The 26,373-nt window shown below is 32.4% G+C and overlaps 1 protein-coding gene across 1 annotated transcript; it reads right to left on the reverse strand.

Annotated features, from left to right (window-relative positions):
* Positions 1-13,906: 13,906 nt before the first annotated feature.
* LOC108462298 (glucan endo-1,3-beta-glucosidase-like) lies at positions 13,907-20,474 on the reverse strand. Its single transcript, XM_017762267.2, has 4 exons — positions 19,941-20,474; positions 18,489-19,118; positions 17,655-17,933; positions 13,907-14,179 (listed from the first exon to the last, which is right to left on the reverse strand). The coding sequence occupies exons 1-4, from the start codon at positions 20,403-20,405 to the stop codon at positions 13,907-13,909; spliced, it is 1,647 nt and encodes a 548-aa protein (XP_017617756.1). The 5' UTR covers positions 20,406-20,474.
* Positions 20,475-26,373: the final 5,899 nt, after the last annotated feature.

The raw sequence follows: 26,373 nt of genomic DNA on the forward strand, positions 1-26,373 counted from the left end.
ATAAAAATTAATACGAGGTGAGCCGAGTCTGAATTTTAATATTTTTATTCGGGGCAAACTCGAACCTAACAAATAGATCTAAATTTTTAGTTGGGCCTGGCTTGAACCCAACCCGACCATGAGCTCCTCTAGATGAGATTCTTAAGAAGAAAGCATTTCCCCTTTCATTGTAATTTCAAGCACCAAAATTTGATGGTTAATTAGGTAGCAAAGAGCCAAAGAGGTTGATCATCATAAAGTTAGCTTATAAGAATGTTGATTGCAATGCTATTTTTTATTTTATAAAAAATATATAAAACATAATTTTAATTATATAATGCATATGCTTAATTAACAAGTCTACTAAATAATTACCAAGGATTCATCATGATTTTAGACTAATAATGTTTTCCTTTTGCAATAAACCACCGACACTACCCCCTTAGGGAGACATTATAATCGACATTATACTTTAAGATCTTTGAAAATTATTTATTTAACTTTTGAGAAAAATAATTTGGTAGATTTGATACTTCTATTTCTCCTTTTAATTTTAAAAATTTTATGATAGGTAACCAAACTCCCCATCTCATTCTTTAATCTCAAAATTTTCATTCCAAGATTTTTATTTGAGGGGAGAATTTAGAAAATTTTAGGGTGGAATTGAATATTAAATTCTTGATAGATCAAAACATAATAATTTATATTATTTTTGAAGGGATTAAACATAATTTTATTTTATTTTTAGGGATCAAAATGTAATTTTATTATAAATTAATTTTAAATATAATCATTTAATAAGGATTTATATAACAATTTTGAAAATTTCTATTTTAGAGGGTCATGATCCCTACCTGCCTCAGATTTGCCTTTGCTCTTAGATATGATTTGAAAACATTAATTTAAACATAATCTACGCTAATTTGAGAATTTTGTGTTAAAAGTTGGAGATAAAATCAGAGGCAGAACTAGGGCGTCGAGCCCTAAAATAAAAAAAAATCATTTAAGCTCTTTAAATTTTTTAAAAATTTAAATTAATAAAGGTAAAATTATACTTTGACCCTTAAAATATAAAAATTAATTTAATCCTTTAAAAATTATAAAGATATAGACTATTAAAATGATAAAATTACATTTTACTATTGTAAAATTCAAAATTTAATTTCAACCCTACAAGAGTTTCTAGTTTCATCCTTGAATAAAATTATAATCAAAGTTTAAAACTTTTATATTAAAAGGCTTCAGTTGAGTTATTAATTTTTTGTAAGGGATCAAAAATACAATATTTTTATTTAAGCAAGAGATTAAAAATTAAATTAAATCGTTAATATTTAGGATGTCCCAACAATGAAATTGTTTCATTTAACCAAGGTGGGCATAGCTCTACAAGGCTTCATATATGTATTAATGTATATTTATATTTAAATCACTAACAAAAATTAACATCTCCCAAAAATTATTAGGTTTTGCGCCATTATCATGGATTACCCAAGGGTTCGGTTTTGAAAAAATGTATAATGATTTGTTTGATTCTTTAATTTTATAAAATAAAATGTTATTTTAGTTATTTATTTTATTTATTTTGTCGTTAAACTTATGTTGTTTATAATATCACATTAAAATAGATAGAAAAGTTAACATTTATTAACTTTGTTAATATGGGATCTGCGTGGATTGCCATGTCATTAATTAATTAATTTTTAAAATTAAAATTTCAAAAAATATAAAAAGTATTTTAAAAATTAAAATTATGAAATAAATATTAAAATATATTATTTTTAAAATTTTGAAAAATTTAAAGTTAATTAATTGCTACCGTGGCATACACGTGGCAATCTACGATATGTCACATCAAGAAAGTTAACAAATATTATATTTTCTATCCATTTTGAGGTTTTTGACAAATAATACAAGTTTAAGGGCTAAAAGAAATGAAAAATAAAATGAAGGGCCAAATAAATTATTATTCAAAAATTTGTAACTTATAAACCTAAAATCAAATTTAACGTAATATATTCATTTATTATCCAAATTAAAATCGAACCAAATTCAATAAAAATCCAATCAAAATCCATAAATTAATTTTTAATTTTATTAAGGTTAAAATATGCTATAAGTCCCTGTATTTTTTGAAAATTAGAATTTAGTTCCTATACTTTTATTTCATGGAATTTAATCACTCTACTTTTAGATTTCAAAATTTAGGTTCAACTGTTAACACAATTAAATTTTTTATTAAATTTGTTGCTATGATATTTTGAAATAAAAAAAACTCACTTGTTAACCATGTAATTAAAAATTGAATTTGTAACTAATTTAAATTTAACAAAAAATTAACAGTGTTAACAATTAAACTTGAATTTTAAAATCTGAAAAGTAGAAAGACTAAACTCCATTAAATATAAGTACAAGGACTAAATTCTTATTTTTGAAATGTACAAAAACTTGTGTCACATTTTAACATTTTATTAATTTTATCTTGGTCCCTTCTTTTGTCAAACATTTCTTCCACTTCAATCCATTTCTATTTTACAAAAAAAGGAATAACACTAAATTTAGTCATTAATGTTTATCCTTTTTTTTAATCAATTTGATCTTTATTTTTTTGAGCTAAATTTGGACTTTATTTCTATTTTGAGCTAAATTTGACCATTGACATTGAAAGACAGTCGAATTTTTTAACGAAAATATTGACTAAAACATTAAATTTACAATAATATTAATATGAGACTTTATTTTATATGTCACATCAATAAATAATTTAAAAATTATAAAAATAAATAATTTAAAATTAAAATAATAATAAATTAACATGAAGTATACACAAATTGTAAATTATGGTATTTAAAAATTTAATATTTTAAAAAATTAGTAGTTAAATTTACTGCTTAATTTAACTAAAAAAAAATAAAACCCAACTGATAAAAGCAAAATTTATCCTTGAAGAAAAAAAAACCTTTACTACTGTTTTGAGGTATTCATGGCATGCAGCGGCTTTGAGGTTGACTCATCCAACGAACGGCGGGCCATTTCTAAATAATGCAGTCAGTTGTCATACACTATTATTGAGATGATCGTTCATGATTTAACCCATGATAGCCTCAATTTTCAGATTTAGCTCATTTAGGAGTGGAAAATAGATGTTAAATTGATGTTAAATTCAATTCTACAGTGCAGAGTAATTGTGAAAAAAATAAAGATAAACATCAAAGAATTTTTGAAATAGTTTAGTTTCTCTATATCCATGAGGTATTATCATGAAAGATGATGTATTATCTTTCAATTTTGTACAAAGTGATTTAAGTTTTATCACACACTAAGATAATATTTTTACTTTTAGATTCGTTCTTGACATTTTTTGGAGCCTTAAGCGAAATAATAAATCAGGTTACTTTTAACAAAAATTATAAAATGTAATACAATAAAAGTTGAAAAATTTTTGGGGTCCTAGGAGATGAAACGTTTATGATGAAAAATTGAAAGTCCTAGGCATTTAATTTATTTATTTTAGTCTGAACTTTTTTCCCATATTAAAAGCTGAATTTTTTTTCCATATTGAAAGCCTTAATTGTATATGCCTGATTGGTCCCTCTGCTAGTTCAACAAAAGCTTGATCGAATTGCATTTGAATCAGAAGGAAATTCTATGACTTTGGAAATAATTTAATTGAGTTGATTTATTCGATGCAAAATTAAATTGGGCGACCGTGAGAATTGTTAAATTAGAGAATTTGATTAAAGAATTTTCTTGAAAAATATATTTTGAAAAATATAAAGATTTTTGGGAAAATTAATCTTGATCAAACAAAAATAAATTAATCAAATTAATTAAAATAAATATGATATTTTTAAAAATTAATTTTCAAGTAAGATAATTGGCCAATGGGTAATTGAACTTGAAGATTGGACTTGAGATCGAAAATTGGAACTGAGAACTAAAAACCGAGATTGAGACCCAAAAACTGGTCGAACCGGGTCTGATATGTGAAATCGAGCTGATAGTCCAATCGATGGTTGGACTAGACTGATCGAACTGTCACTATCCAAACAGAATCAGCAGTAGTCGAATTGACTCGAGTGCTGTGAGGGTGTCGCGCTTGCGATGACACCACCGGGCATGACAGTGCCAACGACGAAAATTTGGTGGCTGGCGGATGGTTGGTGGCGGTGGTTCTTCGACAGTTGAGCGGTGGAAGAATTACACTCCTACTAGGATTCTACCGAATAATTTGATTTCAGATTAACTATTCTAAAATAATATTATTTTAATAAATTTAATATTAAATTTAATTTATACTTATCTTGATAATGATTATTTTAATTTAATATTAAAATGATTAAGTTTAATTATAATTGAACTCTCTAAACTCTCATTATATAAAAAGAGCCATGGGTCATTATTTTTTACACACTTGAATTTAAGAGAAAGTTGTAGAGAGAAAATTCTCTGAGAAAATTATTTCAGAAGATTTCTAGAGATATTTTTCTTATTTACAACTTGACCCAAAAGTTTAGTGAAATTACAAAATTACCCTACTAGTAATTTTGTAGAAATTTTTTTGATTCGAAGCAAGCCCACACTTGACAGACGTGAGCTTGAGGATAGCGGAGAAGACTACATGGTCGAAGTGTTCATCCTAGACAAATCGAAAACGTACAATTTTGATCAAGTATTTATTATTTTAGATATCACAACCAAGTAATTATTTTTGGAAAAATTTTTAAAACTCTTTATTTTCCCTTAAACTTATTTCCCTCTGTGTTTTTCAAACCCAATTTTCCAACAAGAACTTCATGGGTTTGATCTCCTGTTTTACATCACTTGTGCAAGTATAGTCCGCACATCTTCCTGGTGTACTCTTGCCATGCCTTATGTTGGCTTAACTTAAAAATTTGTACACTTTCTGTATTGTCACAATCTTCTATTTCTATCACTTGTGCTATAGGCTATAATATGGAATGATTTCGCTTACACATTTGTGATGATTTCATAGAAGACGAATTATTACCTCTTCTGCTAGCAGGACATATGCGAATTATCTTAGCAATACATGGAGATTCACACTTGCAGAAACTCATTCATGGAGATTCACACTTGGAGAATTTTTACATGCAAATTTACACGTAAAATCTTATATACAAGGACTCGAGTTTGGTGAATACATACTTGTAGACCATACTTGTGAACCTTTATATGCAGAATCATAATCAAAGATTCATATATGCGGGTTCATCTGCATCCTCTTGTTTGGCGGATAATCACTGTGAACTCTCGATTTAAAAATAGTCCTTGGTAGACTCCTACATAAAAGATGATCCCTGTTGGTTTTGGCTTGAGAAAAATAATTTATACGAACTCTCGTAGCTATAACATAAAGACAAGCCCATGCGATCTCTTGCTTGGATAATAGTTCATACTGACTCTTGTGAGAGATAGTCATTTTGAAGTCTTAAACTTGCAACATGAATATAAGATCAGTAGGCTGCCATAGCTTGAGTCATAAAGATAAATCCAGCGGACTGTTATATATACAGATTCATAAAGAAGATTCATGGATGCGAACTCATATATGGAGGACTCATATATGACAGACTCATACATGCAGATCCATAGGCAAATATTTATATATAGTTGCAAATTCATAAACGTGAACTGTTCTATGGACTTTTGCATGGAAAAATTCCACGTATAGTTTTGTTATGAAGCTTAGAGAACTAATCCAGCGGATTGTCGTAACTTGAATCATGAGATAAGTCCAGCGGACTACCTTATCTTGCATGTGCCCATAGTCATAAGACTTGCTTACATGAGGCTTTAAGCCTTAGACTCAGCAGAGTCTCACACTTGAAAGAACCTATGTAGGGTTTTCATAAACATGTGCGCATATATCTCCCTACAATGCAATTGAACCTTCGTAAAACCAAAATAATGTGCATACATTCTCTATACAACCCACTCAAGCCTTATCAAAACCAATAACATGTGGCACAAAGTGCACAACATGACATTTCTTCATATTCTATTCGCCATTATATACCTCCACACTCCGCATAACATTCATTTTCACAACTAACACATAACAAGCATTCAACTAAACATACTGTTAATAACACAACACAAATCATACCAAACATATCACCTATCAGACTATTTCAATGATAGCCTTTTCAGTAATTATTTTACCAATAACAATTAATCAACACAACAAACTTATACATACAACTAGACATGTGTCTGTAGATCAACACTTTGTATACTTCAACAGTACGACAAACATCCCACAACAACATAGTATCGATATACATAAAAACAAACACTGTGAATTTGAGTTAAGAAACTCACCAGCAAAATACCTGAAAGTTGATACCGACTACATCTGCTTAAATCTTTCTTTTATCGTTTGAGCCTCCTCTTTCTTGGTTAGCTAAGCATAATAACCATATCCAGGGGCGAAGCCAGAATACTTTTTTAGGGGGGCCGAATAAAATTTTAATTTTTTATAGTCTATATCTTTATAATTTTTAAAGGATTAAATTGAATTTTTATAATTTTAGGAAGCCAAAGTACAATTTTACCTTTACTAATTTAAAATTTTAAAAATTTTTCAAGGTCTTAAATAATAATTTTTCATTTTAGGGGGGACCAGGTCCCCTGCCAGCCCCCTAGCTTTGCCTTTGACCATATTAGAATCAAAACAAAGACATATATATGTAAGGAAACAATGATTCATTTGCATGCAGAGAAACTTTAAAAGTTAACTATTGTGAAAAATAAAATAAAATAAAGATAAAGAACACACAAATTTTACATGGAAACCCTTTCGGGAAAAAACCACGGGTAGAGGAGAAGAAAATTCACTATGTCGAAAATTTGAATCAATACAAGAGGAATAGACTATGTCTATTTATAGGCTTGTAAAGCCATATTCTAGTAGGATTAAAACACCTTATCCTAATCAATATAAAATAGATGGAGTTTAATAAGGTTTAAAAAACCTTATTCTAAAATAAAATAAAAGAAGTCTAGTTCTATATGGATTTTACTTTTATTTTATTTTTTATCGTATTTTATTTAAATAAGAATTTGGGTCACTTAATTCTAACAATCTCCACCTTGACACAAATTCTCAATGGACAAGTTCTTCATCACGAACTTTTAATAAACAAGTTCTCCACCTCTTCCATAAAACCTCTTAAGGGTTTAACTTCAACAATGAACACCAACCAAGTCTAAGCAATGCTCAAACTTGGTTATAGGAAGTGACGTAGTCATCATATCTGCAGGATTTTCATGAGTACTAATTTTGCTCACAACAATATCACCACGAGCAATAATATCACGAACAAAATGATACCGAACATCAATATATTTTGTTCTCTCATGAAACATTTGATCTTTTGTAAGGAAGATGGCACTCTGACTGTCACAAAATACTGTACTGATTTGAAGGTCTTCATTGAGTTCACTAAATAGTCCATTCAACCAAATAGCTTCTTTACAAGCCTCAGTAATCGCCATGTACTCAGCTTCAGTGGTAAACAAAGCGACTGTTGTTTGCAAAGTGGCTTTCCAACTAATTGCACAACCTCCAATTGTAAAGACGTAACCTATGAGAGATCTTCTTCTATCAAGGTCTCCAGAAAAATCAGCATCAACATACCCTATGACTCCATCTTTAGTTCTTCCAAACTGTAAGCAAACATTAGTAGTGCCTCGTAAGTATCTTAAAATCCACTGAATTGCTTTTCAATGTTCTTTACTGGGATTTGCTATGTATCTGCTAACTACATTGACTGCATATGATAAATCTAGACGTGAACAAACCATAGCATACATGAGAGATCCCACTACACTAGAGTATGGAACATGTGACATGTACTCAATCTCATCATCTGATTGTGGAGACAAAGCCGATGAAAGTCTGAAATGGGCTGCTAAAGGAGTACTAACTGGCTTAGCACTCTGCATATTGAACTTGCAAAGAACTTTCTCAATGTACCCTTCTGACTTAGGTACAATTTACTTGCTTTTCTATCTCTAAGAATCTCCATACCAAGTATCTTCTTTGCTGGTCCTAAATTTTTCATCTCAAATTCTTCACTTAGTTGGGCTATCAACATGTCATCAACATAAAGAAGTAGATACACAAAAGAACCATCACTGTTTTTCTTAAAGTAAACACAACTATCTAAACTACTTCTTTTGAAATCATGAGAAGTCATAAAGGAATTAAACCTCTTGTACCACTGTCTTGGTGACTATTTCAAACCGTAAAGGGACTTTCTCAGCAAGCAAACATAGTCCTCTTTTTCTGAGACTATAAAACCCTCTGGTTGTTGCATGTAAATATCCTCCTCAAGTTCTCCATGTAAAAATGTAATTTTTACATCTAACTGCTCAAGCTCCAAATCATGTATGGCCACAATACCAAGCAAAGCTCGAATCGAACTATGCTTAATAACTGGAGAGAACGCATCTGTGAAATCCACTTCTAGAATTTGACTGTAACCCTTTACAACAAGCCTTGCTTTATATCTGGGTTCTTCAACTCCTAGAGTCCCTTCTTTCTTTTTAAACACCCATTTACAACGAACAGCCTTTTTACCTTTAGGAAGTTTTACAAGATCCCATGTTTTATTTTTGTGAAGTGATTCCATCTCCTATTGCATAGCAAACATCCATTTTTCTGAGTCTTCACAGCTAACCACCTCAGAATAATTAGATGGCTCTTGATTCACATCTATATCTTCAGCCACATTTAAAGCATAAGCAACTAGATCAGCCTCGACATATTTCTTTGGAGGTTTAATCTCTTTTAGTTCTGTTTTTGGCGATAGAGTATTGTGGTGAAGAAACAACTCTATTCTCAATTTTTATTCTGGCTTGAGGAGTTGACTCTGTATTAATCTGATGCTCCACATGCTTTTGATTTTCTTTATTAGAAGAGACTTTAAGAGATAAGTTAGGTAGCATAGCAGTTTCATCAAAAATAACATCTCTGCTAATCATAACTTTTCTATTTTTAGGACACCATAACTTATACCCTTTTACACCAGCTTTATAACCAAGAAAAACGCATTTAATGGATCTCGGTTCCAATTTTCCATTATCAACATGAGCATATACAAGACACCCAAAGATCTTTCAATCAGAATAATTAGCAGGATTACCAGACCATACCTCTTGTGGAGTTTTTTTCTCAATGGCAACGAATGGAGATCGGTTGATCAAAAAATATGCAGTAGAGGCTGCTTCTGCCCAAAATGACTTCGATAAGTTGGCATTTAACAACATACACCGAACCTTCTTCATGATTGTTCTGTTCATTCGTTTTGCAACGCCGTTTTGCTGTGGAGTATGACGAACTGTCAAGTGTCTCATGATCCCTTCTGACTTGCACAATCTATTAAACTCATCAGAACAGAACTCTAAGCCATTGTCTGTGCGGATGTATATTATCTGTTTTCCCGTCTATTTTTCAATCATAATTTTTCAAGACTTAAATGCGAAAAATACATCGCTTTTCTGCTCCAGGAAGAACGCCTAAACTTTTCTGAAAAAATCATCAATAAATGTTAGCATATAATTAGCTCCACCTCTCGAAGGCACTCTGGATGGTCCCCACAGATCAGAATGAATATACTCCAACGTTCCCTTCGTGTTATGGATTCCTAAAAACACAGTGCTCATAGAAATTCAGTTTGCAAATTCCTTGCCCATCAAGAAGTCCTCTTTTGCTCAATTCTGCCATGCCATTCTCAGTCATATGCCTTAGGCGCATATGCCAAAGTTAGTAATATCATCATCTGACAAGGAAGAGGAAGCGACAGCTGCATCACCAGTAACAGTAGAACCCTGCAAAACATATAACTTGGCAATCTTTCTCTACCCTTTCATCACAACAAGGGACCCTTTGGAAATCTTTAAAACCCCACTTTCAACTGTATATCTGTACCTTTTTGAATCAAGAGTACTCAACAAAATTAAATTTCTCTTCAATTCTGGAACATGTCATACCTCACTAAGTGTTTTGACAACTCCATCAAACATTTTAACTTTAATTGTTCTAACACTTGCGATTTTACACGAAGCATTATTTCCCATCAAAATAACACCTTTAAACACTGTTTCGTAAGTTGTAAACCAATCCCTATTGGGACTCATGTGGAAGCTGCAGCCTAAATCAAGTATCCACTCCTCGCTTACTTTAGAATCATTGATAGAAGCGACTAGAAGTTCACCATCGCTGTAGTTTTCTACAACATCAGCTTTACCGGAATTTTCTGGTTGTTTCCTCTTTTTATTCACAGCCTCCCTTTTAATATTATTTTGTAGCTTATAGAACTTAGATTTAATGTGCCCTTTCTTCTTGCAGAAGTTACAAGTTTTACCTCTGTTTGAAGACTTCGATAAGATTCTGTTCCTGTGTCCTACCACGATCATCATCAGCATTCCGATCTTGTCTCCCATGAACAATGAGACCCTCTCCCTGAGAGTTGGGTTTAACCACAAGATGCTTCATCTTATCATACGAGGTTAAAGAATCATAAACCTCATCAACTGTGAGAGACTCGCGGCTATATAAAATCGTGTCTCTAAAGGTTGAATAAGATAGGGGCAACGAACAAAGTAGAATCAACCCTAGATCTTCCTTATCATACTGAACCTCCATGGCCTCCAAGTTTGAGAGAATTTCTTTAAACACTGTTAAGTGTTCATGTACAGACGCACCTTCCTCCAAACGATGAGCATAAAGACGCTGCTTCATATGCAACTTGCTTATTAGAGTTTTTGACATACATATTTGTTCTAGCCTCTTCCATAATGCAGCGGTAGTCTTCTCTTTCATCACATCTTGTAAAATTTTGTTGGACAAATGCAGATGTAATTGTGTTAACGCCTTTCGATCCTTACGTTTCTTCTCTTCATCTGTTAATGTCGAAGGCATCTTATCTATCCCTAGCAGGGCATCCTCCAAATCCATCTGCGTAAGAACTGCTTGCATCTTAATCTGCCACAATGCAAATCTGGTGTTGCGATCCAATAGTGGAATTTCATACTTCAAAGACGCCATTACTGTGATTGAGATGAACAACCTGGAAGCTCGGATACCAATTTGTGAAAAATAAAATAAAATAAAAAATAAAATAAAGATAAAGAACACACAAATTTTACGTGGAAACCCTTTCGGGAAAAAAACCACGGGCAGAGGAGAAGAAAATTCACTATGTCGAAAATTTGAATCAATACAAGAGGAATAGACTATGTCTATTTATAGGCTTGTAAAGCCATATTCTAGTAAGATTGAAACACCTTATCCTAATCAATATAAAATAGATGGAGTTTAATAAGGTTTAAAAAACCTTATTCTAAAATAAAATAAAAGAAGTCTAGTTCTATATGGATTTTACTTTTATTTTATTTTCCTTCATATTTTATTTAAATAAGAATTTGGGTCACTTAATTCTAACAACTATAAACTTAATAATCACAATACAAATTCAATGAATTAAACTGAAATCCTCGATTTTTCTTCCCGTTTCCTCAATCAAAAGATACAGAAGAGTTAGAAAGATTACTAGTTTTCTAAATTCTCAATTTCATAAGCTAATACATTAGTTTCTCCCCCTATGCAGACTGCTCCTTAATTTTTCTCTCTTACAAAACCAACCAGCGAAGAAAATAGAAGAAATAAAATGAATACAAAAAAGAGAGAGTGCTCCCAGGAGAATGACGTCTATCTCCTATATAACCTTCCTGTACTCGTTCACCAAAACCAATTCATCAACATCAAAATTAATGTTTTTCATCATAATGTTTCCTTACTAAGGAAAATACCCAGTTCTAAGGTAACAAGACTAATAGTTGAAATCTAACCAATTACCAAATCAGTTAGCACGATTCACGTAATTACACTAAGACCCTCATAAGCAGAAAGTTCTATAATTAGATACCCAAAATTACTGTTGTACCTATCCTTGAACATTTCTAGGTCTGGCCTATATTGTTTTCGACTTGCTGAAATACTAGATCAATTACAATCAATTACCCCATCAAAGTAACAACTAAAGAAGCATAAGCTTAACAAAGTCCAAGATGTTGTCAAAATATTGATACATCTTCAAGATAGTTAGATCCAATCTATATGGCGCCCTTGGGGCTTTCTATTTGATTGTATCGAAAGGCCAAATGAATTGGGATTTCCCTATTGGGCCGGGTCATTTCGGGGCAAGCGGATCATTTATGATGAAAAGGATGAGCTTCAAGAGAATGATTTGGTGTTCTTGCAGAGTGGAACCATGCAGTACCAGGCACGAGATAGATCTTCCAAAGAACAAGGCTTTTTTCGAATAAGCCAATTCATTTGGGATCCGATTGCTTGATCCAGTTTGACTATATCTTCAAGATATACTCCTTCACATGAATATATCTTCAAATAGAAATCATTGCACGCCTAAGATATCAATAAAGATTACAACCCAAAGATTTATTTCAAATGTAAGTTTCACAGTGCCAAGTGTAATTGGAATTGTTTGTGGCATTGTTCTCGTAACAGCCTTAACAAATATATATATCAAGTTGTTTATGTTTAAAATTTTAATAAATGTATTTATAAGAGTTTAAATTAAATTAGAATAATCTAAATAAAAAATATTTTTAAGCATCTACTACTAATATATCATATCATATTTGTTTAGAGAATAATCAAGAATATAATACATAAATCAACACCAAATAAATTTTCATTAGTTTTAAATTTACTTAATAAACAAACAAAAATGAATACCCAATCTTTAGGACTTAAGTTCTAAACCCTAATTCTTACTCTAACAGAAAGCTTAAATCATAAATTTTGAAATTTAAATTCTAAACCTTAATTTAATCTTAACCCTAAATCCTAAATACTATTTTTAATTGACAAACAAAATTACAACAATTATGTTAAAATAAAGCTTAAATGGTAAAAAGGGCACTTGTAAAGTAAATAAAAATAAATTGAACCCTTAATCGAAAACATCACTAAATTGAGGTTATAATAATAATAATAATAAAAACTAGTAATACATTAAGTCCTCAAAATTAACTTTTCCATGAAAGACGTAATGTTTGTTAAGGATATAGTGATTTGGATGAAAAATTTAAAATTTTGAAGATTTTCGGAATGATAACAATGTTAGTATTTGTGATTATTTAGTTTGATAAATAATATATTAATAAAAATTTAGGTTAACAAAATTTATTAAATTAAAAATTATTATAAAAGAAGAAAATGATATTGAAAATAAAAAAATGCAATATGAATATCATTATAAAAATATATAAATGTTTTAATAATGTAAAATATAAGAACTATTGGAATTAAATAAAAAAATATATTTTAAAGTTAATATTTTTTATTTTAGTTTAGGACCACATGTATTAAATGAAAAGAATTTTGAATTAACCACCTATTTAGTTGAAATTAAATAGAGAATTTGAGTTACTCAAAACCCTTTTAGAAAATTCTTAAAAATTTTAAAACTCTATTAAATTTAACCGATTAAGTAGGTTCATTTGTAAAATCTTAAATGATGCCATGAATGATGATACTGTAGTTGACGTGAAAAAATAATGATGTAGCAAGTGGTAGCATGACCAATGTTTTAATAATTAGATAGATAGTTGGACTTATCATATCAATGAAAATATGATAATTAAATAAATAGATTAAAATTTTAAAATTTAGTTTAACCGTTATTTTTATTTTAATTTTAAATCTTTATCGGTTCCGAATAATTTATTCAGAAATTGATTCAATCACTATGTCCATATCAATATATTAGTTGATTCTCTATTCGAGGCAAAAGCAGTAACCTTGATAATTTTTTTATAAAGACCCTTCAAATTTATCAAACTAAAAATTTATTATTCATTTCTAAGTGCCACACTAAACTCTTCCAGTCCCGTTGGTGTGATGAATTCCTAGCCCCACCCCTGACTTACTTGGATCGGCTTCTATGAGTACACCAGTGCCATTAAAATCACAAGCGCTTTTAAGTTCACCTGCCTCCCGATAGTAAGAATTCATGGAAAAATCTGCACAACTCACTTTGACCGGATATTCACAAGCCCCTTCCGGTTGAATCGGACTGCAATCGATGCCTTGACCGCATGTCCAGTCCAAGTTTTCCTGCAATTCTTGAGCACTAGCATCCACATCCTACACACAACATTTTCTTCTTACCATTGCTTTTGGAAAGTCTACGGGATTTCCAAAGGGTTTCAACCGCCGTGGCGGAGGAGGAAGAGGAGGAAAGAAACACTGCTCAATGATTTCATGTTTCCAATTTTATTTTTATTGTTCTATTTTTTTTTATTCCAATTTTTATTTGATCCTTGATTTTGATTTTGGGTTATAATTTGTTTGTATATATATAGAGAGAAGATGAATCAACCATGAAATGTAATTTTGTCCATTAAGGCTTTTCACATTTCAAAATATTCCAAAATTAAGCTTTTTTTTTCTTATTTCTTCTTTGAGATCCTATTTTTGTGTGTAATTCATCACTTTTTGAAATTGTGGTTTTATAATGTTTGTAAATTTTAATAATAATTAAAGATAGTGATCTAAGTTAAATTCATTATTTGGCTATGGAATTTTATTTTTGTTTTTATGAAGCTAAATTTCTTTTTGAAAAAAAATTAAAGTAACAAATATTATTATAAATATGTTTTTGTCTTTTAATTTTTATATAAAATATTTAAATAAAATAATTACTCTAAAATTATACATTACCTTCAATTTAATATGCAATATCATGAAATTTTTTTGATTTGGATTAATATTATAAAAACACTTTAAATTTAATTTAATTTTTACTTTTGAGATTTTTTACAACAATATCATACTTTTTATTTCCTTAACTATATATAGCCTTTGTAATTATTTATTGATCTGTGCTTTTTTTTTGATATATGCGTATCTAGTTTTTCTTGGGTTTAATCACTTACATAATTCTAATCTAAGATGGTTGGAAAAGTACCTTAATTACGTAAGGCATAATTTCGACACTTATAAATATTGATATTAGGGTTTTTTTTTTTTTTTCCAAAACTATGTAGGAATCCAATTCTCATTTTTTGGGACATGATAAATTGATCCGACATTGACCTCGACACTTACGGTGTCAAGGTGGATATTATTTATTAGAGATTTCTTCAAGAATTTTGTACTCTAGAAAATTTATGCTGTCAAATTTAGAGATTTTATTGGGTATTATTTTGTATTTTGCCATAGTATGAAGTGAATAACTGGTCCGAAGTATAGATGGCTGGGGTCTACGAGAACAGGTGCTCATTTGGTTGCAATCATACTTAATCACGATTTTGATGTTGAGGCCCCATCCAACTGACAATTGTTGAATTGAGATATATGTGAAGGTCAAAAATGTAGGTCATGGATGCAACATTTATGATTATCGATCGGCATCAAGGTTCCCAAGTTTACAAAATCACTCCCTTAAACTTCCAATATTTTCCTACTTAGGAGTTGGCAATGATCGAGACGCACAAGATGTTTCAATTGCTGTTAAATTCATCATTGTCGATGCTAATTGAATGGCTTCCACAATATCATACTATCAGACGATGATGCCTCAAATGAATCGATTTAATCATGCCACCCAGCGATCGGTAGGAGATATCAAAGGGGCTGAAGAGTGAGACATTATAAGGTTGGGTTGTCAAGTGGTGGTAGGATGCAGACTCGAATTGAACCGATCTGATTATTTAAGACGAAGATTCTTAATGATACAGTTGAAGATGAAACTGAGTCTCCATTGAAGCTTTTCTGGATCCTAATTATCTTGGTGATGTCATTAGAGAAATGGGAGGATCCAAAGCCATGGTTAAAACTGATGTTGACGATAACAAAATAAAAGTAGTATCAAATCTAATTAAAGTTAACTCCATAAAGTTTTATTTTATTCAAAATAAACATCTAAAAGAGATCAACACAATCGTAACCGACATCGGCCAACTCTGTGATCTAACCTAGAAAAAATAAACCATAATTGTTTCAAAGATGTTGCCATTTCATCAAAGAATATACAATCTTACATTGCATGATAAGAATCTATTTATGTCGTAAAAGCTATTCTAAAAAAGAAAAATTTCGTCACTCAATAATTGATCTTTTTACTTCAAATTCTTCAGACATAGCGGCAATTGCCATAACCTACATCAAAAATAATTTCACAGTTAAATAAATAAAATTAGAATAATATTTTTATTTAATTATTCTTATTTTTAAAACTAATAATAATCTAATAATTAATTTCAAATTTAATTTATGATCAATATAACATTGCACTTTAACTTTAGTAATCAAATTAAGTTCACTTGGGTGGATCCAAACTAATTATAATATATTGTAAGATTCTTAGTCGCAATAGTTGAAACTCGATCGCTTAATTTTACCCCAATCTCTAAAATTTTTAAAATTTTGAATTGAATTTAACTCATTTACTTTAACAATTTAAAAATAAAGTGTAATGGATGACGCTAATAACATACTTTTGTTATAATTGAATATGTGATATTCAAGGTTGACACTTTTTAGAGAAGCCTTTTAAGTGTCATTCATTTGAAACTCATAGACTTCTCAATAGGTTGGAATCTCAGGACGACCTAAGATTTTGTCTCCTAATTTTATCGAGAGTCTAAGTTGTAATTGAAGTTCACAAAACATAAGCGCATCGTTGGATCAAGCACCTACCAAGGAAATGGTGGTCATTTGCCATTGATAGGTCCACCATTTCCTTGGTAGGTGGCTAGTGTCATACATGTGGTTCGATTTCATGAAGAGCTCTTGCTCTATGAGCCTTGCCTAAGGCTCGGGTTCTCGACATAATTAGGAGACAAAAGAATGACTCGAGCTAGGGCATATTGAATTGTTGAGGGTCAGTCGACTTTAGACGGACGATAATTTGAAGATTTTTCTGGAAGGAATCGACCTCCTCTCAACTAAGTTTGGTTGATAAAATATTCAAATTTAATTTTTAAATCAAGCAAGTAGAGAAGCTATAATTTTGAAATTAAAAGTAGAGAGACTAAATCTCAAAAGTCATGATAAAAGTAGACTAAATTCAATTCAAATAATCTCAAATATATATATATATATATATATAACTATTGTTTTATAATTAGATCCATCGAAACTAAAATTTAATAATTCAACTAGGAGTGTAAATAAGATACTAATACTTGACAGCTATTCAAGCTCTATTTGAAAAAAAAAAAAAAACTCGAACTCAATTTGATAATTATCAAGCTAAACTCAAGCTCAAGTTATCAATCGAATAGAGTTCTAGCTTAATAATACTTAGATCAAGTGGCTCGCAAGCCTTAACAAACTTTTCATTTTAAATATTTTTATATTGTTAAATTATATTATGTACAAGTATAATCGAGCTACTCGAGTAACTCGATTGTATCTCAACTTAGGATCAAACTTAAAAATAGATATTCGATCAAATTGAGTATCATATTTCAAATTTTGAGTCAAACTCGAACTTATCAATATGCGAGATGTTATCCTTTAAATTTTAACCTTTCATTCGGGAAAAATATAATTTGACAAATGAAATAAAAGAAACTAATATTATTTTATGCTTACTTGGATCAACGGTGGTGACTTGACCGGTGCCGCTAAAATCACAGGCGCTATCAACACCCAACTTTGACTTAAAGTAAGAATTCATGGCAAATGCTGCACGAGACCTCACGGTGCCCGGTTCAACACAAACCCCACCCGCTTGAATCGGACGGCAATCGATTCCTTGACCGCATGCATAATCCAGGTTATTCTGCAATTGAGCATCGGTAGCTTCGGGTTTGGGCACACAAAACTTCTTAGCAGTGTCCGCTGGTGGTGCTGGCATTGGTTGAACCGGCTTTGGTAGTGGCTGGCCAGGCTTTATCAAAAGAGGAAAATTAAGAACAATTAATGAAGCTATTCAAATCATAAACGTCAAATTCTATTTATTCTTTTCACTATACTAAACTCTTAACTATCTTTGAAATAAAAATGTGGTTTAAAATCTAAATTCGTTTATTTATCCATATTAAATCTTAATATCACTGTGGGAATATGAATATATTAAAATTTCTATTGATATCCAAATCCATATTTAGTAAGTCCAAAAATATTTAAAATGTTAAAGTGAATAATAGTTATTAATATTTGATTTCGTTATCTAAAAATGTAAAATATATTCGGATAAAAATCTAAATTTATTATTCACAAAAAGTAAATTAAATTCGAGTAATAGATAGATGAGAATTAATATTTATATCTACATTAAATCCATTTTAAATAATAATTAAGATATTTAAATCTGATTCCACCAAAACCATTGCAAATATCTAAACTCGTACCATCCAATGCCATAACTAAAAAACTCTCTAAGCATAATAAAAGGACCAAAATCACAATTTAACATTTTTATGGTTTGTAAGTATAATCCTACCTTGACTTCGACGGCAAATCCAGGATTACTAAGATTAGGTTGAAGACCATCACGCAAAGCACCAGACGTATACACCGGCGAAAAATCCGGTTGAAACAATCCCCAATTCTTCTCAGTAAGCGGACCCGGTTTCTGATTCTCATTAAACAAAGCAAAAATATAAGTCTCGAACTTCCAGTTAGGCATCAATGGCGTCCCAACACCCGAAACTATTTTCCTAATCAAATGCCCATTGTACGAAGCTGCATTATCCATGTCAGCAGCTTTGTTCCCTGGATCACCCAATGAAGGCCAACCGGTCTCGCCGATGACGATATCAACGTCTGCGAAACCGAGTGCCGACATGGCAGAGTAGGTTTTGTCCAAAAGAGAATCCAAGGCGTTGCTGTATGTTTTTTTGCTGGCGGGGTCGAAAACGCCGGGGGTTTTCCTGAAAACGGCGAAATCGATGTTGTTGGACATGACGTTGAGTTCGAAGTATGGGTATGGGTTGATCATGAATGGGGATTTGTTTTGTTGATGGAATTGGAGCACTGGTTTGAAGAAGGTTTCGGTAAGGTCGATCCTGAACCTGGCTAAACTTGGGACTGTCAGACCTTGGAACATGTTAAGGGCATGAGCTGATGTAACCTGATGAATGAATAAAAACATTATAAACAATGCATAAATATTAAAATTATACATAATTTTTTTATCAAATGTGTAATATTATACATGAATTTTGATTATGTATGATTTTATATATGAAATTTTATATTGATATATTGCATATATTATTGAATTAATACTATTTTCTATTGATATATTACATACATAAATAATTATATTAATCTGATTTGAAAATAAATGTACATATTCATTTATTTAAATATGTTCAGTTGAATCAAAATTAAAGTTTCATGTATATATGCAAATCACAATTTAAGTTTCATATGTATAATTATACTAAATCAAAATGCATGTATTAAATTTTATATTGGACCAAAATTCTTGTATAAACTTGATGTTTATCCATATATATTAAAATTATTCACTTAGTCTTCTTTTAAAAATTTTAAAAATTTAAATTAATAAAGGTAAAATTATATTTGTACCCCTAAAAATGATAAAATTTTGATTTAATCATTTAAAATTATTTAAACTATTAAAATTACAATTTAATTTTCACTTCTAAATTTTTTTGGCTTCGTCTCGCTTAAATATATTATCTTCTATTTACATTCCTTATCAACGTATTTAGGGTAGCCCTTCTTGTATGAACTATGAACTAGCGTTATAATTAAGTGTTAGTATTTTATATACTATTAATGAATCAAATCATCATACATCGTTATAAAATAAGCTATATAAATTTAATTTTTTGTGATATGTCATCAAATCATGCATAAAATTATTTATTGTTTGTGCGTTATAGTGTTGTATGAACAATATAATATAAAGCATGTTCCAAACCTTAATATCTTGGAACTGAGGCCCAGCTTTACGCAATGCTTCGGTAAGAGCTTTCATTGCTGGCACAAGACCATTAATATGAGCCGGATTATCAAGAAGCACAACTTCATTGCCAACAGATATATATTTTATCTTAGTTTGTGGATGGAAAGGTTGAATATTGGCGTTCACCCATGCTGAAGCCGCCCCTTCGTTGGCCAAATTAGGGATTTCGCCGTTCGGAATGGTGACTGTCATCGTGATGTCGGTGTTGGCGAAGGCTCGAAGTACGTTAGGGTTGGTGTCGAAGATTTTGATGCTATCGAAAATAGTTTTCGTTTTGATGAAGTTGGCAACTTTGGCCGGTGAAGGGAGGTTATCTGCAACCATGCCATAGTTAACGCCGATGGCGGCGGTGGAAGAGAAGAGGTTGAAGACGGTGGTTGAGAGGAAAAGGAAGAGTTGAAGGCTGGTCAATGACTTCATCGTTGCAATTTTGTTTGACCCTTGATTTTGCTTTGGGGTTATAATTTATGCACATATATATTTATAACGACACTTGGAAAATGTAGTTTATGATGAATATTTTAACAAATGGGGAACTTTGAGAATTAACAGCTTCATCCATTAATGCATCACCTTTCAAATATTCCAAAATTAGATGGTTTTCTTTCTTTAACCGTTACTATTTGGCTATTGTTTTTTTAAAAAATAAATATAATTAAGTTTTCTCCATTACAAAACTTTCATACTTGTTGTGTGGAAGCGTGTGAAAGAGTAAAATTATTATAATAAAAAATTACACTAAGTTCAATTCCCAGGAAAGAGAGGTGGATCACAAGGATCACTTAAGTACTAAGTCTTTCCTAGTCAGAATATCCCTCTATCGTAATTTAATAGCACAATAAATCACTACAATCACACTCACAAAATATGAACAATAAATAGTAAAGAACACTAGAATTTTAACGAGGTTCAGCAAATCTTGCTTACGTCCTCGAGCACTACCAAATATATTTCACTCCAAAACACAAGTGAAACTTTACAAATAGGGAGAGAGAACAATGTCCTAAGTAGAGAATGGCAAATGTGGGATGATTAGAATGAGCAATGGTTAGGCCTATTTATAGTTGAGGTTCAAGGGTCACCTTGCAAAGTCCCTATACAATTAGGGACCAAAAATTGCTATTATCCCATGCCCAACACTAAATAAATATTTGGTGCCCATAACTTTGACCTTTCCAAGGTATGGCTAGGTATGGGAAAGGTATGGGCAAGGAATGGGGTATATTCTAATAATCTCCACCTTGAAGATTTGATTAGGATAATCTTATCTTCACACAATTCTTTCTGCCTTTGACAACAATACTTGATAGTGCCTTCTTCAACTGTTAATCTTGCAGGATATTGATCAAGTTCAAACAATGTTCGAACTTGGTTGCTGTTACTACTTTGGTCATCATATCTACGGGATTATCTGCAGTCTTGATCTTTTGAAGACAAATTTTCCCTTCTTCAATAATTTCCTGCACAAAATGGAATCGTACGTCGATATGCTTTGTACGTGCATGATAGATTTGATTCTTTGCTAAATGAATAGCACATTGACTATCACAATACACGTTAATATGCTCCTAAACCAACCCCAAGGTTTTAGCCATACCTTGTAACCATATAGCCTCATTTATAGCCTCTATTACAGCCATGTACTCGGCTTCTGTGGTTGACAACGGAACTGTAGACTGTAATGTAGACTTCCACCTTATTAGTCCTCCAGCAAGTGTAAACACATAACTGGTGGTTGATCTTCGCTTGTCCAAATCACCGGCATAGTCAGAATCAACGTACCCAATAACACCTTTACCAAGTGTATTATCCAGCTTGAACAGTAATCCAACATCCACTGTCTTTTGAATATACCATAGAATCCATTTCACAGCTTGCCAATGTCCTTTTCTAGGATTATGCATATACCTGCTCACTATACTAACTGCACGTGAAATGTCGGGTCTTGTACACACCATTGCATACATCAAGCTACCTTTGCATTAGAATACGGAACTTGCAACATGTATTCTCGTTCCGTATTCGTCGAAGGAGATAGTTGTGCGAAAGCTTGAAATGAGAAGCCAACGGGTACTTACAGTTTTTATCCGCTTCGTTCATGCCAAACCTAACATAGTACCTTCTTCAAATCTTGCTTTTGAGACAAGCTAACTCTATCATGAGCTCTATCTCTCCATATTTCCATGCCGAGAATTTTTTTAGCTTCTCCTAGATCTTTCATGTCAAACTCGAGATTGGGTTGAGTTTTCAATCTTTCAATCTCAACTCTGCTCTTAGATGCTATTAGCATATCATCAACATATAAGAGCAAGTATATGAAAGTTCCATCTTGTAACTTCTGAAAATACACACAATGATCAAATTTGCTTCTTGTGTACCTCTGCCCTTTCATAAACTGATCAAATCGCTTGTACCAGTGCCTCGGAGATTACTTCAATCCATAAAGCGACTTTGTCAGTTTGCAAACCCAATTTTCTTTTCCAGCAACCTTGAATCCATCTGGCTGAGTCATATAGATTTCCTCTTCCAAATCACCATGTAAAAACGCGGTCTTCACATCAAGCTGAACTAGTTTAAGATCATATTGCGCAACCAAGGCTAGCAAAATTTGAATAGACGAATGCTTCACAATTAGTCTATTCCTTCTTTCTGAGAGTAACCCTTTGCTACCAATCTAGCCTTGTATCGAATTTCATTTTTACCAGGAAATCCTTTCTTCTTTGCATATACCCATTTGCATCCAATTACCTTCTTTCCCTTGGGCAGTGTCACCAACTCCCAGGTCCTATTTTTATGAAGAGACTGCAATTCTTCATTCATTGCTTGCTTCTGCTTTACACCATTAGGGTTACTTATTGCTTCTGTGTAAGTAGAAGGAACATCATCATCTGCAATTGGAAGTGCATAGGCCACTATATCATCAAAGCGAGCAGGCTTACGAATCTTTCTTCTTGGCCTCCTATATGCAATTGAATCTTGTTGCTGTAGAGATTCTTTGGTAGGAACCTCTTCATCATTTGTCCCTTCAATATTAGTTGGATCATCGTTAACCTTTTCAAGCTCCACCTGCTGCAAAGTACTACTAGTTTTGTCATCCTTTTGTGAATCCTTGTACTTTAACATGGTTGATTCATCAAAAATCACATCTCTACTGAAAACAATCTTTCTTGTATCAGGACACTAGAGACAGTATCCTTTTACTCCATCAGTTATACCCAAGAATAATGCTTTCTTTGCTCTTGGGTCTAACTTAGATTCTTTACATGATAATATGCAGTGGAACCAAATACATGTAAAGAATCATAATCGATGTGATTTACCGATCCACATATCCATAGGAGTTTTTCATTTATTGCGGTGATGGCAAGCGGTTAATTAGATGGCACGCATATGTAATCGCCTCACCCAAAATTCCTTGCCCAATCCAAATTGGACAACATACATCGAACTTTCTCGGTATAGTTCGATTCATGCGTCTGCCACCCCATTCTGCTTGTGGTGTATCTCGAGCGATGAAGTGTCGCACAATGCCCTCATCTTGACATACTTGTAGAAATGGATCATTTTTGTACTCAGTACCATTATCTGATCGAAGTCGTTTGACCTTTCGACCAATCTGAGTCTCCAACATCTTCTTCCATTTCAATAATGCATCCAAAACTTCACTTTTTCTTTTCGTTAGATACACTCATACTTTTTTTGAATAATCATCAACAAAAGTAACAAAATAGTGCATACCTCCCAAAGAAGCCACTTTGGTAGGTCCCCACACATCACTGTGAGCGTAGTCCAGAATTCCTTCGTATTGTGAATTCTTGGACCAAATTTTACCCTCTTCGCTTGCCCGAACACAATGTTCACAATTCCATTTTGCAAGAATTTGCACCTTTCAACAAGCCTTGCTTCGCCAATGTCTGCAAAGCTTTTTCACCAGCATGTCCCAATCGCATATGCCATAATCTGGTAGCCTCTGAATCTACATCTTTTGTAGAAACTGTTGATATTGATCCAATAACTGTACTTCCATTTAAAAAGTACAAGTTATTTCTTCTTGTGCCTTTCATCACCGTCAATTGCCCAGCTACTACTTTTAGTAATCCATCTCTCAAAGTAATTGTGAGCCCTTTAGATTCTAGGGCCCCTAATGAGATGAGATTTTTCTTCAGGCTAGGTACGTAGCGAACATCTGTCAAGACTTGGATTGAGCCGTCGTGATTCTTCAATTGGACTGTACTCACTCCCATTGTCTTACAAGCACTATCATTGCCCATAAGAACAATTCCACCTTCTAGCTCTTTAAGACTAGAAAACCAATCCTTATTAGGACACATATGGTAAGTACATCCTGAATCCAAAATCCACTCATCCGTTTGACATGCCATTGCCATGCCAACCAAGCTAAAGGCTGACTTCTCATCATGCTTCGCTACACATGCATTAGAAATAGCCTTGCCCTTTTGTAGCTTAGGAAAATTCTTTTTCCAATGCCCTTTTTCACGACAAAAGGCACATTCATCTTTGGCGGGTCTCCCTTTGGACTTTCCCCTTCTACCAGATTTGTCTTTGTGTGAGCGACCTCTTCTTCGTTAAGACTTCTGCAGTTGTATCTATGTGATCTCTTTTATCTTTCTTTCGAGTCTCGGATCTATACAACGACTACTGATCGCATCAAATGTGATTGTGTCCTTCCCATGAAGCAATGTGGTGGTAAGATGATCATATTCATCAGGAAGGGAATTCAACAACAATAATGCCTTGTCTTCATCTTTAAATTTCTCATCCAAATTTAGCAAGTCTACTAAAATTTTATTGAATGAGTTCACATGGTCATTCATCGACATACCGGGTGCATACGTGAATCGATAAAGTTTTTTTTTCATATAAAGCCTATTTTCAAGACTTTTCGTTAGAAACTTTTCTTCCAGTGTATTCCATAACTTCTTCGCTGATGTCTCCCTCATGACAGAGTACTTCTGCTCTTTGGCCAAACATAGGCGGATTGTACCACACGCCTGTCTATTGATCTTGGCCCACTCCTTGTCATCCATCTTGCCAGGCTTTTCTTCAAGGGCTACATCTAGCTCTTGCTAACATAAGACATCCAGGATCTCACATTGCCACATACCAAAATTATTGGTACCGTCAAATTTCTCTACTTCAAATTTTGCATTTGTCACAGTAGTCTTTACTGATGACGATGATGCTGCATACGTGAATAGTGCCGTATACGTGAATAGTACCGTAAACGGTCGTATTCCTCAAGTACGAATCTGGCTCTGATACCAATTGTTGCGCAGAAGCGGTGAAAGAGTAAAATTATTGTACTAAAAAATCACACTAAGTTCAATTCCCAGGAAAGAGAGGTGGATCACGAGGATCACTTAAGTATCAAGGCTTTCCTAGTCAGAATATCCCTCTATCATAATTTAATAGCACAATAAATCACTACAATCCCACTCACAAAATATGAACAATAAATAGTAAAGAACACCAGAATTTTAACGAGGTTCAGCAAATCTTGCTTACGTCCTCGGGCACTACCAAATATATTTCACTCCAAAACATAAGTGAAACTTTACAAATAGGGAAAGAGAACAATGCCTTAAGTAGAGAATGGCAAATGTGGGATGATTAGAATGAGCAATGGTTAGGCCTATTTATAGTTGAGGTTCAAGGGCCACCTTGCAAAGTCCCTATACAATTAGGGACCAAAAATTGCTATTATCCCATGCCCAACACTAAATAAATATTTGGTGCCCATAACTTTGACCTTTCCAAGGTATGGGTAGGTATGGGAAAGGTATGGGCAAGGTATGGGCAAGGAATGGGGTATATTCTAATAATACTAACTTAAGTATCAAAGAGTAACCCGGGAAAAAAATTGGAAAAAGTGTAAGCTCAACTCACTAGCTCGAAAAGATATTCACCATCACCAAGAGGACGTAAACAAATGAAGTTGTCTGCATGATCCTATTCTCAAACCATCTTGCCCTAGGCAAAAACTTACTCCACGCCCTTGCCTAAGGAGACTAGTATTGATGGAGGAAAATATCACATATCGATTAATCAAAAATTGGATTATGACTATATATAAAAAGAATCATCTTCTCTCATGAACCACCTTTTTTTCGAAAGATACAATCATGAAACAATCTTCGACGTTTATAGCAAGTGTAGTTAGACAATACTTATATCAATATAACTCATTTCTTTTCAATCTGTTTGTATGTATTAATATTCAACTTTGTAAAGGGACCCAACCCATTACAATGTAACCATGTATTCCTCCGTTGGCAATTGAATTCTCGAAATCAAACCTCACAATCAAACACACTTAGTTAACACTTTATGATCTCTTTATTTTTATTTTAAAAAATCTTAATTTTAT

The sequence above is a fragment of the Gossypium arboreum genome, chromosome 10 (genome assembly GCF_025698485.1).
Source record: "Gossypium arboreum isolate Shixiya-1 chromosome 10, ASM2569848v2, whole genome shotgun sequence".
NCBI classification, from domain to species: Eukaryota; Viridiplantae; Streptophyta; class Magnoliopsida; order Malvales; family Malvaceae; genus Gossypium; species Gossypium arboreum.

What these genes read in the sequence shown, in the direction of transcription:
- LOC108462298 (XM_017762267.2), bottom strand. Translation starts at nt 20,405, where the DNA reads ATGAAGTCATTGACCAGCCTTCAACTCTTCCTTTTCCTCTCAACCACC. An exon ending in GATTTGCCGTCGAAGTCAAG is followed by an intron (nt 17,934 to 18,488) that starts GTAGGATTATAC and finishes CTTTTGATAAAG; the next exon opens with CCTGGCCAGCCACTACCAAA. An exon ending in ATTTTAGCGGCACCGGTCAA is followed by an intron (nt 14,180 to 17,654) that starts GTCACCACCGTT and finishes TGTTGTGTGTAG; the next exon opens with GATGTGGATGCTAGTGCTCA.